The sequence below is a fragment of the Teleopsis dalmanni genome, unplaced genomic scaffold (genome assembly GCF_002237135.1).
Source record: "Teleopsis dalmanni isolate 2A unplaced genomic scaffold, ASM223713v2 unscaffolded_contig_0673, whole genome shotgun sequence".
Taxonomy (NCBI): domain Eukaryota; kingdom Metazoa; phylum Arthropoda; class Insecta; order Diptera; family Diopsidae; genus Teleopsis; species Teleopsis dalmanni.
Window position 1 is genome coordinate 1 of NW_024032055.1, and position 12168 is coordinate 12168.

Below are 12168 nucleotides of genomic sequence, written 5' to 3' on the forward strand. Positions count from 1 at the left end.
TTCCTCTGTCGTATATATCGCTTTGCAATCTTTGCATTTCAGTTTGTCCTCCTGATTTTCATTTTTACTCTTGCTTTTAGATGAATGAATTTGGATTTGTTTTTTATGTCTATAAAATTTAACTTATATTAAATTTATTCTTTCAGCCTAAGTATAATTACTTCTTATTAGTTTTTAATATGTGTTCATACTGTGACTTATCACCAATATGACGCTCCATATGACGATTGAGTGCGTGCTTAATAGCAAAACTTTTTTCACACTAAAAAATGAATGCTTATTATTAAATATTAAATGACAATAAATGAAATATTCACTTCAGTACAAGTGTAGGGCTTTTCACCTGTATGCCGTCTCAAATGTCGATTAAGTGAGCTCTTAGTAGAAAATGTTTGGTTGCACTAAAAAATTATACATTTATTTTAATTAATCTTATATAAAAATAAAATAAATAAACATTTACTTCAGTGCATGCGTAGGGTTTTTCACCGGTGTGACAACGACGATGTATTTTCAATTCACCCGGTGAAAAACATTTCTTCTCACAAAAGTCGCAAATAAAAGGTTCCTTTCTTGTATGTGCACGTTTATGCCTTTTGCAGAAATTAAAAAATATATATTTTGTAATAATAAATTTATAATTGTAATTATAAATTTTTCAAAATTTAAGTACAAAAATCATACAATCTTTCAGAAGTTGTGTGTTGCTTTTTGTGTAACTTCAGTAGCGTAGCTGTACGCAATTTTGCTTCACATTTGGAACAAGGAAATTTATCAACTTCCGAATGCGTTATAAAAACATGTCGTTCGTAACTTATTTGAGTTTTAAATGAATTTGGGCAATCAGAGCAATATATATGACCTCTCTAAAAAAAAAAAAATTAAATTAGAAAGAAAAAAATAAATACATCAAAATACGTAATTAACAGTGTAAAAATTTCAAGATAACAGAATAATTAAGTAAGAACCTTAACTTATATTCTTAATATTAATTAAAGTACTAAGGTTTTAACATCAAAATAAGTTAATTTAATCAATTTACAACGTGTATATGAATCATAATAAAATTAATATATTCACTAATTTACTGATACATTTTATTAGAAATAAGGAACTTATTGAAATAAAAAAAATTTTATTTATTCACTTTATTGAATTTGTCTATCCAAAAATGAATTTCTTAAACGAGAAGATTAAAATTATAATTTTATTCTGCCTTTAAACGTAGATATACACATTTATGAAATTATCAGATTATGACAAACTTACATGAAATGTATCATAACTTTCACCGCAGCAAAAGCATATATTCTCCTTCTCTAGTTTAACCGCATCCTCTTCGATTTTCTGTATATTTTTTATCATTTCTGCTTTTCGAGAGTGATAACTACTATTCAAATAGCACACAGCTAAATGTTTTTTAAGCATCTGTAAAGTATAAGCAAAGTATAAGACCTAAATAAAAACTGATTTAAATAACAATTACAGTACTTACACCAAATACTTTATATGACTTCAAGCAGCTACCGCATTTGTATTTTGGAATACGATCCTTAACTGCTTCTTTTGTACCGTCAGCATTCAAATGGACCCTATCATTTATATTAGAAATTTTGTCCTCCGATTTCACTATATCTTTATCCGTTAATAAAAAATCAATGTTTGGGCCTACTTCGTTTTTAATGGAAATGGTTTTTAAAACGTCGTGACTCATTTTTTTTTTATTTTAGCTGTCCTGGTCAACTTTTCAATTTATTTAAGCGACCGTTTGAGTGAAAAAGCGTTCGTCTTTCAAAACAGTGAAGTAATTTTTTTAATTGTTGTTACTTTACTAATAATTGAAATCATTCATTTTCAACGAAGAAATATATTATTAAAATAATTATTCTTTACGTTATATATTAATATTATTATACTATCAGCAATACTTAGAAACATTGCAAATAGATAGTAAATAATTTAAATAGAATTTTATCTCTGCATCAAACAAATTTATTTATAATCAATTTTGAAAGCAATTTCCTTAATATATTATTCACATGCGTTTATATTAAGATACTAAATAAGTAATTAATAGTGAAATTTGCAATTTTTATTCGTATATTTTATTAAGTTCATACACATATAAGTCTTATAATTTTATCCAATTGTTGTAATAACAAAATCATTATACATGCATAGTTAATATCAACAAAAACAAACTCAAAAGTTTCGTTTACTTCAACTAATATTTGTTGCTTTTACAAAATGTGTCAATAAATCCAATTAAAAAAAGTACTGGGAATTGTTTCTCAACACCAGAGTTGCAATTTATTTAACGAGTTTTATTTATTTATTTATTTTATATATTGTTCTGATCGCAATACAAGTTGTATTTTCGCGTTTTGTTGCAATAATTTCTTTTTCAGTGATTTAAAAATATTTTGGTTAATGCAAACAATTGTTTTAATTCAAATAATATATGTTATATGCTCCAATAATTTAGTTCACTTGATTATGATTTGAATTAGAAATAGAAGCTGACGTTCCACAAGGAAACGTTCTTGGCCCTATCTTGTATGTACTCTACACATCTGATATCCCAATAAGTAACTCACTTGTCACCACAACGTTTGCCGATGAGATGGCAATTTTATGTCGAAATTAAAACATTGTGTTAGCTTCAAACCAACTGCAATCTTATTTATTTTGGGTGGAGAAATGGTTGTCAAAATGTCGAATAAAAATTAATGAACTACAATTTAAATTCGTCATTTTTACCTTAAATCGAAGCACATCTCCAACAATTTTACCAAATTTCATTCCTATACCACAAGCAGATAATATAACTTACTTAGATATTCACCTAGACGGACGGTTAACTTGGCGCAAGCATCTTCAAGCTAAAAAAATTCAGATGAAGCTCCAAGCCCCTAAATTGCATTCGTTCATTAATAACAGATTCTCCTTGTGCCTAGAGTATAAAATACTTTTGTATAACAGCATTATAAAACCAATATAGACTTATGGTAATGCTAATGCTTCAAAGCATTATCAAACCAATATGGACTTAGATAATGCTAATGAAATTATTCAAAGAGCTCAGTCAAAAATACTGAGAACAATCACTGGTGCCTCATGGTATATTAGGAATGAAAGTATCCTCCGAGATCTACAAATTCCCTTAGTTAAAGCAGAATTTGACAATATAAGAGAAAAATATAATAAAAGGCTGACAGAACATGTTAACCCCTTAGTAAGGAATCTCACATTTCTATCCATTACTTCCCGCCTAAAAAGAGCTGACCGCCCAGCCATGTATACACTGATATTGCGGCTGGAATAGCGAGGTGTAATATGAACTTTAAGAAAAACACAGTGAAGATTAAAGTACATAATTTGACTAACCGATTTAAGTAAGTTTAATTTAATTTATGTTTAATTCATAAATATTAAATATTGAATTTTTTTCTTTCGATATTTTAAAAAGGAGCTGGAAAAATGGGGACGTCAGGTTGATTACCTTCTGACTGACTCCATTTTAATCGCATAATAGTCATAATTGGTAGCAGTCGTGTGTACGATATGGGTATAGAAATTCAAAATATGTAGATTTGTTATTACATTTATTTTTAAAACTAATTGAATTTTTTATTACAGTTTATATATTGGAAGATAAAGCGCTATATCCAATATAATCGAAAATCTCAGTGTCGTTGACGTGATTATAGTCCGCCGAGATCTGAAAAGCAGAAACCATCTAAGGATTACAAGACGAATGCATGGGTTGGGATGTAGATGGATGGTGTTTGTAGTAAGGTTAATGTGAAAAAGGGGGAAGAGAGAACATTAGGTTAAGTTCAAAGGTCAATTGACTAAAATTTGTGTGCGTAGAGGGACAATAAAATATATGGGCGACATCATGGGGGATAAAGCTGCAGTTTGGGCACACATTAGGAATAGACGTGTTTATGCGTGATAAGTAACTGTTTAACACATGGCTATACTCTGATCTAAATTGAGCTAGGACAGTTCTTGCTGCACGGGAGAGACGCCGTTTTTCCTGAGAGATAACAGGCATCCTTAGTAGGAAGCAAGAAATCGACGAATACGTCTTGGAGGGAGCGCACTACTAGCCATGGCACCATTAGAATGTCCATCTGTGTGGAATTGCTTGGACAGCAGTTGGTTATGTTCTTTTACAAGAAGTAATTTTGATTCCGCATAAAGGTGGTCAACATGCAACATTAGATGACAGCGAGTTACAATCCGAAGAGCAGTGTGTGTTTTGACATGATTGGATGTTAGTCCATTGCTACTCACAGAGTTGTGGAGTCCATACTGGAGCTACATATGCCACAATAGGACGACATATTGCTTTGCATGTGCTTACCAGGGTTTCAAGAGCGATCTCTTGGGGTAAAGAGCTTTTAGCACGTTGGTCAATCGGTTACATAGTCGTTTGCATGCATTATTTATCTGACTCCCTCAAAGGGATCTGGGAGTTTAGACATGTAGAGATTAAAAAGAATCAGTGAAAGAACGCTGCCCTGAGGAAAACCTTGTTTCAATTTCATGGCTTTAGATACCTTGTATCTAAAATCAACAAAGGATGATTTACCTACAAGATAATTGCAGAAACATTGTTTTTGTGCTGTCAGGGATGGATGTTTTACCTAGGGCAACCGCATTGCCCGATTTCAGCTGAAGGATTATGCTCCCAGTCTATCATATGTTTGGGATGAGGTGTTCAGAATATGAGTAAAACTGAAGGCCAATGGCCCCAATGTGCTTGAGCATAAGCATTGAAATTCCATCTGGCCCAAGAACTTTCGAAGCCTTGGCTTATTTGATCACGTTGTATACATCATCTGTCTCCGAATGGCGGGCAGGCAGAAGCAACGTGCACAACATCGCTAGGAAAATTTGGTCTTATTACCTTGATCCTACCTGCAGAATCAACTTCGGCAGTGGACTTAATAATTATGCTGCAAAATCGTACCCCTAACGTCTTTATGTTCAAGAATTTGAAGTATTAGTCAAAAAAGACGTAGGAGAAAACTGTGGAAACACTTGACGGAGTGATTAAATGGAGGAAGCACCAATCACTCTTGCTTCTAAAGAAAAAATAGAACCACATACTTCTTATAAGTTTTGCTTTTTTCTTCACACTGATCACAGCAAATGGGCGTAAATGAGTTTTTCTGTGACAACGTAGCTAAATAGATTGTAAAAAAGGTTTTACACATTCGTTGCAATGGCGTTACTTTTCACCAGTATGTCGGCTGTTTCATATGAATTATAAACGCCTGCTTAACAGAAAAACTTTGAAGAGCATGTAATGGGTTTTTTACTAGTACGTCGGCGCATATGACGCTTGAGTAATTCCGAAATGTTTATTAAGTAATGTTAAATGAAAATAATTGCAATATGGAGATTGAGTTCTTTTATCACACTATAATAAATACATAGTTTATTTTTAATATTAAATAAAATCATTAAAATTCACTTCAGTACACTTCAGTACTTCAACCAATACGACGTTTTATATGAAGATCGAGTGTAGCCTTGAAAGAAAAATTTTTGTATGTTCTTCAACTTTATTAAAATACAATTCGTCTTTTGTTTTTATTTTATTATTATTGGATAATTATTGGGCAGTGATATAATTTTGTACGTTGTGTGGCTCCGCCTTGTTGTTAACAAATTTTCCCTGTTCTAGGTTACGTTTTTCCCTCCCTCGACACGTTGTTATTTTCTAAGTTGTATGTTTTGTTGAAAGAAAACTTTTATTCGTAATATAGTGCCTTATGGGAAGATACACGCCATTCACTCTTGATTTTTTATCTGCTGTAGGTGAATGTGCGAGTACGCTTACACAGTTAAATAGAACTTTCAATAACTTGTAAATAATTCAAATTTAATTAATTATTTGTAAATATCAATTTCACGTTCTTCACTTTGAAAGTCAGTTCAATTCAATTTTTTCCAGTCTAGAATACTGTGCTACCTAACACACTTTATGTTGTCTCAGTGCATTTCGCTGATCACGTTGTGGAATCTTTACACTCAACTTGTTTAAGCTCATCAAACGAAGTTTTCTGTGGTACTTTCTGGTTCCGTTTTTATTGTAGCATTTTCTAGCGTTATAACAGTGTATAGTTGGTTTTCTAAAGGTAAACTCTTTGTAGCTATTTCAGATTCTTCTTCCTTAAAAAATTGTTGTGTAATAAAGCCACTCGCGATTAATGTTTGATTATTAGTACTTTTTGGCTTCAATTTGTTTTTTAACAATAATTTTTCAACGATATCTCTTCCAATTTTCAACGATATCTCTTCATCATAATTTATTTGTAATTTACTCTTGTTATTAACTGTATTAACAATATTTTCAGTTGAAATTTCCTTTGAATCATCAATTTTGTTAATCTTTATTAATGAAGATTCGAAACCATTTCGTTTTAATTTTTTCCCAATGTCATCATTCCACAAAGTTTTTGTATGCTTTTTATTCACCTCAAGCATTTGAGAGTTCAAAGCTTTAACTGAATCCAGGCTGCTGAGGCTGCTGCTGGTATATTCGTCTGAAATATATATAAAAATATGCAGTAAATATTGAATAATAGTCTTATTTTATAATACTTTATATATAAATACTTAAAACTTATTAACAACGTCGTTCTATAATGGTTCGTAATAAGCAAAACATTTTTGATACAAATGTTTTTACAAAATTTCACAAGATTAATGCTTGATTTTAAAAACAATATATAAAAATATATAAATAAATAAATCACTTTCATTTAAAGCCTAATGTTCTTTAGTGTTTTTAGGTTTAAGTTTACAAAATATTTGGAAAATAATATTATTATTATAATCTACCCTTAAGAAAACCCTTGAAAACATCAAAAAATATCTTGATATTACACGACTGTTTTAATTTTTAGATATTATGTTTATTAAAGCCTAAAAACACAAAAGAAAACTCTTTGTTGTAGTCTCATGCTAAATATAGTTCCAAAATAAAATAAAGTTTTCTTTTCAAAAGATAAAAATTGTCATGTAAGTATGTCGCCTCACATGGATTTCAAGTCTCTCCTTACGAGTGAAACTTTGTTTACACTATTAAAAATATATTGTCATCTCAAATAAAAATTTTTAAAATACAAGTTTATACTTCAGTGCATGTGTAGGGTTTTTCCCCGGTATGTTCCCTCATATGAATATTGAGTCGATCTTTACGAAGAAAACATTCTTCACACTAATAAAATTATATATATTTATTGTATTTAATTTTAAATAAAATTAATGGAACTGTATACCTTAGTGCATGTGTATGGCTTTTCACCAGTATGTTGCCTCATGTGAAGATTAAGCGAGTTCTTAGCGGAAAAACCTTTGCTACACTATAAAAATTTATGCTTGGGATCAAAACTTTATTACAAACAACAAAAATATTTACTTCAGTGCATGTGTATGGTTTTTCACCAGTATGTCGTCTCATATGTCGTTTCAGTGTTTCCTTACGAGCAAAACATTGTTTACACTGTTAAAAATATATACTCATTACATATAGAAATTATATATAATAATAGTTGCAATATTTACTTCAGTGCATGTGTAAGGTTTTTCACCAGTATGTCCTTTTATATGACGATTAAGATCTTTTTTAACAGCAAAACTTTTTTCACACTAAAACCAATATTTACTTATGTTATATATTAAATCAAAATAATTGAAAACTATACTTGAGGGCATGTGTAAGGCTTTTCACCTGTATGTCGCCTCATATGACTTTTGAGTGAGCTCATTATAGAAAAATGTCGATTACACTTCAAAATTAAATACTTATTATTTTTAATCTAATATAAAATAATTATAATATGTACTTCAGTGCATTTGTAGGGTTTTTCACCAGTATGTCGCCTCATATGAATTCTGAGTGAGCTCATTGTAGAAAAATGTTGATTACACTTAAAAAGTTAAAAAGTTATGTAATTATTATTTTTAATATTATATAAAACAATTGAAATATATACTTCAGTACATATGCATGGTTTTTCACCAGTATGCTGGTTCATATGAAGAATAAGTGAGCTCTTAACAGTAAAACCTTTATTACACTATTAGAAATATAGACTTCTTATAATGATTGTTAAATTGAAAATAATTAAAATATATACCTCAGTGCATTTGTAAGGTCTTTCGCCAGTATGTTGTCTCATATGAATATTGAGTCCTTTCTTAGAAGCAAAAATTTTGTTACACTATTAAAAATATTTTTACTTATATTATTTAAATTTAAATAAAATTTATTAAATTATATACTTCAGTGCACGTATTAAGTTTTTTACCACAATGATACCTTATATGATAATTCAGTGACCTTTTGAGAGAGAAACTTTTATTACACTAGAATAAAATAATATAAATATACACTTATTATGTTTATTTTTACAACAGTAATTATTATATTCACTTTAGCACAGGAGTATGGGTTTTCACTGTTGTAAGAACGATTAAGGTCATTCTGTACACCCAATTTCAGCAATTTCTTTTTAAAAGAGTCGCAATTGATATATGGCTCATTTGTGATTTTACTTTTATGAACACTGCAAAAATTTAAATTATGATATTTATTTTCTTTATTTATGTATATATCACTTACTTGAACACAGTTGATTCGTTTTCCATAATTAATTGCTCAGTAACTGTTTCAGTTTCACTATTTTCTATTACTTTTTGTGAAACACCGCCATAATCGAGAGGTATTCGATCATTTATAATTGTACCGTCTGGAGTTTCAGTAACAGCAGATTCTGGTTCATTTTTAATAGTCTCATTTTCTATTGTTATAATACTATACATTTCGCTTTCTAATAGTAAATTCTCTGCAGGTGCATCGGGATCTTCTTGTTTTATAAATTGTTGCATAATAACTTCATCATTGATGTATATTTGTTCATTATTACTCATATGTGTTGGCTGTATCCTTTCACTTTTATTTTCGTTATTGAATAATAATTTTTCTGTGGTTGGTTCAGTTCTTTCATCTACTATACATTCTTGTTTAATAACTCCATTTACCATTGACGAAAGTTCTTCATATTTAAGTGATGGCAAGACATTGTTATCAGTTGGAGTAACATTTTCAATAGGGTTTTCGTTGGAATTATCACTTCTGTAATGCTTTTCTGATGACGTAGCGACATTATTTGGTTCTAAGTTTTGGGCACATTTAGCACTGAGGAAAGTCTGTGGATGCTCTCTGTGTATCTTCAGGAAGTGAAAGATCGAATCTTTAACTGAATTAAATTCTATGCTACATAGCGTGCAGTTTTTTTTTCTTTCTTTCACATCTTTAGGGCTGCTTTTGTTATATTCAGCTGAAATATATATGAAAACGTACCCTAAGCTTAGAAAAAATAATTTCATTGAATCTTGGTTCATATATTATTTATATTATTAGAAAAATCTTTTGGGCATTAAAGTTCTCAACAAATTATACAAAGAATATGATAATATCGGATTTAACTTTGCCGCTGAAATAGAAGATGCAGACTAAACTTTTATTAGTATATTTTGCGGTATTGGTAAATTCCTTTATGCTCTCTTGCATTCTTAACTAACTGCGTTGTTATTTTCTTATCAGTTTGTATAAAATTTATAAAATAAATTAAATGATATATACGTGTAGATTTAACATTATTAAATAAATGTTATATTTTTTTTTAATTTCAAATTCATTTTCAAAACAATTACTAATTTCTTCATATATACTAAAATATTATATATATTAAAAATAACTTACGTATATGAGTTCCAGTTTCATAATGAATCTTAAGTTCTTCCTCTGTCGTATATATCGCTTTGCAATCTTTGCATTTCAGTTTGTCCTCCTGATTTTCATTTTTACTCTTGCTTTTAGATGAATGAATTTGGATTTGTTTTTTATGTCTATAAAATTTAACTTATATTAAATTTATTCTTTCAGCCTAAGTATAATTACTTCTTATTAGTTTTTAATATGTGTTCATACTGTGACTTATCACCAATATGACGCTCCATATGACGATTGAGTGCGTGCTTAATAGCAAAACTTTTTTCACACTAAAAAATGAATGCTTATTATTAAATATTAAATGACAATAAATGAAATATTCACTTCAGTACAAGTGTAGGGCTTTTCACCTGTATGCCGTCTCAAATGTCGATTAAGTGAGCTCTTAGTAGAAAATGTTTGGTTGCACTAAAAAATTATACATTTATTTTAATTAATCTTATATAAAAATAAAATAAATAAACATTTACTTCAGTGCATGCGTAGGGTTTTTCACCGGTGTGACAACGACGATGTATTTTCAATTCACCCGGTGAAAAACATTTCTTCTCACAAAAGTCGCAAATAAAAGGTTCCTTTCTTGTATGTGCACGTTTATGCCTTTTGCAGAAATTAAAAAATATATATTTTGTAATAATAAATTTATAATTGTAATTATAAATTTTTCAAAATTTAAGTACAAAAATCATACAATCTTTCAGAAGTTGTGTGTTGCTTTTTGTGTAACTTCAGTAGCGTAGCTGTACGCAATTTTGCTTCACATTTGGAACAAGGAAATTTATCAACTTCCGAATGCGTTATAAAAACATGTCGTTCGTAACTTATTTGAGTTTTAAATGAATTTGGGCAATCAGAGCAATATATATGACCTCTCTAAAAAAAAAAAAATTAAATTAGAAAGAAAAAAAATAAATACATCAAAATACGTAATTAACAGTGTAAAAATTTCAAGATAACAGAATAATTAAGTAAGAACCTTAACTTATATTCTTAATATTAATTAAAGTACTAAGGTTTTAACATCAAAATAAGTTAATTTAATCAATTTACAACGTGTATATGAATCATAATAAAATTAATATATTCACTAATTTACTGATACATTTTATTAGAAATAAGGAACTTATTGAAATAAAAAAAATTTTATTTATTCACTTTATTGAATTTGTCTATCCAAAAATGAATTTCTTAAACGAGAAGATTAAAATTATAATTTTATTCTGCCTTTAAACGTAGATATACACATTTATGAAATTATCAGATTATGACAAACTTACATGAAATGTATCATAACTTTCACCGCAGCAAAAGCATATATTCTCCTTCTCTAGTTTAACCGCATCCTCTTCGATTTTCTGTATATTTTTTATCATTTCTGCTTTTCGAGAGTGATAACTACTATTCAAATAGCACACAGCTAAATGTTTTTTAAGCATCTGTAAAGTATAAGCAAAGTATAAGACCTAAATAAAAACTGATTTAAATAACAATTACAGTACTTACACCAAATACTTTATATGACTTCAAGCAGCTACCGCATTTGTATTTTGGAATACGATCCTTAACTGCTTCTTTTGTACCGTCAGCATTCAAATGGACCCTATCATTTATATTAGAAATTTTGTCCTCCGATTTCACTATATCTTTATCCGTTAATAAAAAATCAATGTTTGGGCCTACTTCGTTTTTAATGGAAATGGTTTTTAAAACGTCGTGACTCATTTTTTTTTTATTTTAGCTGTCCTGGTCAACTTTTCAATTTATTTAAGCGACCGTTTGAGTGAAAAAGCGTTCGTCTTTCAAAACAGTGAAGTAATTTTTTTAATTGTTGTTACTTTACTAATAATTGAAATCATTCATTTTCAACGAAGAAATATATTATTAAAATAATTATTCTTTACGTTATATATTAATATTATTATACTATCAGCAATACTTAGAAACATTGCAAATAGATAGTAAATAATTTAAATAGAATTTTATCTCTGCATCAAACAAATTTATTTATAATCAATTTTGAAAGCAATTTCCTTAATATATTATTCACATGCGTTTATATTAAGATACTAAATAAGTAATTAATAGTGAAATTTGCAATTTTTATTCGTATATTTTATTAAGTTCATACACATATAAGTCTTATAATTTTATCCAATTGTTGTAATAACAAAATCATTATACATGCATAGTTAATATCAACAAAAACAAACTCAAAAGTTTCGTTTACTTCAACTAATATTTGTTGCTTTTACAAAATGTGTCAATAAATCCAATTAAAAAAAGTACTGGGAATTGTTTCTCAACACCAGAGTTGCAATTTATTTAACGAGTTTTATTTATTTATTTAT

At 28.9% G+C, this 12168-nt stretch overlaps 2 protein-coding genes across 5 annotated transcripts; both read right to left on the reverse strand.

The window, feature by feature from the left end:
* Positions 1-161: 161 nt before the first annotated feature.
* Positions 162-1714, reverse strand: LOC119663634 (protein suppressor of hairy wing-like; the record flags this gene model as incomplete). Its single annotated transcript, XM_038073247.1, has 6 exons — positions 1496-1714; positions 1270-1428; positions 685-866; positions 464-593; positions 318-401; positions 162-262 (listed from the first exon to the last, which is right to left on the reverse strand). Coding segments are annotated over exons 1-6 (875 nt in total), but the record flags the coding sequence as incomplete, so codon positions are not given.
* Positions 1715-5597: 3883 nt separating this feature from the next.
* LOC119663633 (zinc finger protein 268-like) lies at positions 5598-12022 on the reverse strand. 4 transcript variants are annotated; one of them, XM_038073244.1, is made up of 20 exons: positions 11949-12022; positions 11324-11659; positions 11098-11256; positions 10512-10693; positions 10291-10420; positions 10145-10228; positions 9989-10089; positions 9791-9936; positions 8648-9365; positions 8459-8591; positions 8308-8391; positions 8163-8246; positions 8019-8102; positions 7869-7952; positions 7728-7811; positions 7588-7671; positions 7442-7525; positions 7302-7385; positions 7157-7240; positions 6895-7101 (listed from the first exon to the last, which is right to left on the reverse strand). In XM_038073244.1, exons 2-20 carry the CDS (start codon positions 11540-11542, stop codon positions 7021-7023), a joined length of 2709 nt encoding a protein of 902 aa, XP_037929172.1. In that variant the 5' UTR covers positions 11543-11659; positions 11949-12022; the 3' UTR covers positions 6895-7020. The 4 variants fall into 4 exon arrangements, with proteins under 4 accessions (XP_037929173.1, XP_037929172.1, XP_037929171.1 ...); XM_038073245.1 differs by lacking the exons at positions 6895-7101; positions 11949-12022 and adding an exon at positions 5598-6563 and having other exon boundaries at positions 11324-11774; XM_038073243.1 differs by lacking the exon at positions 11949-12022 and having other exon boundaries at positions 11324-11776.
* Between the last annotated feature and the right edge of the window lie 146 nt (positions 12023-12168).

Bases quoted from the DNA above. Each gene is read 5' to 3' on its own strand.
- LOC119663633 (XM_038073244.1), bottom strand. From the start codon at position 11,542: ATGAGTCACGACGTTTTAAAAACCATTTCCATTAAAAACGAAGTAGGC. The intron at 9,366-9,790 runs GTAAGTTATTTT...TATATATTTCAG, and splicing joins TGAAACTGGAACTCATATAC to CTGAATATAACAAAAGCAGC. The intron at 7,526-7,587 runs GTAAATATTGCA...TATTTTTAACAG, and splicing joins AACCTTACACATGCACTGAA to TGTAAACAATGTTTTGCTCG.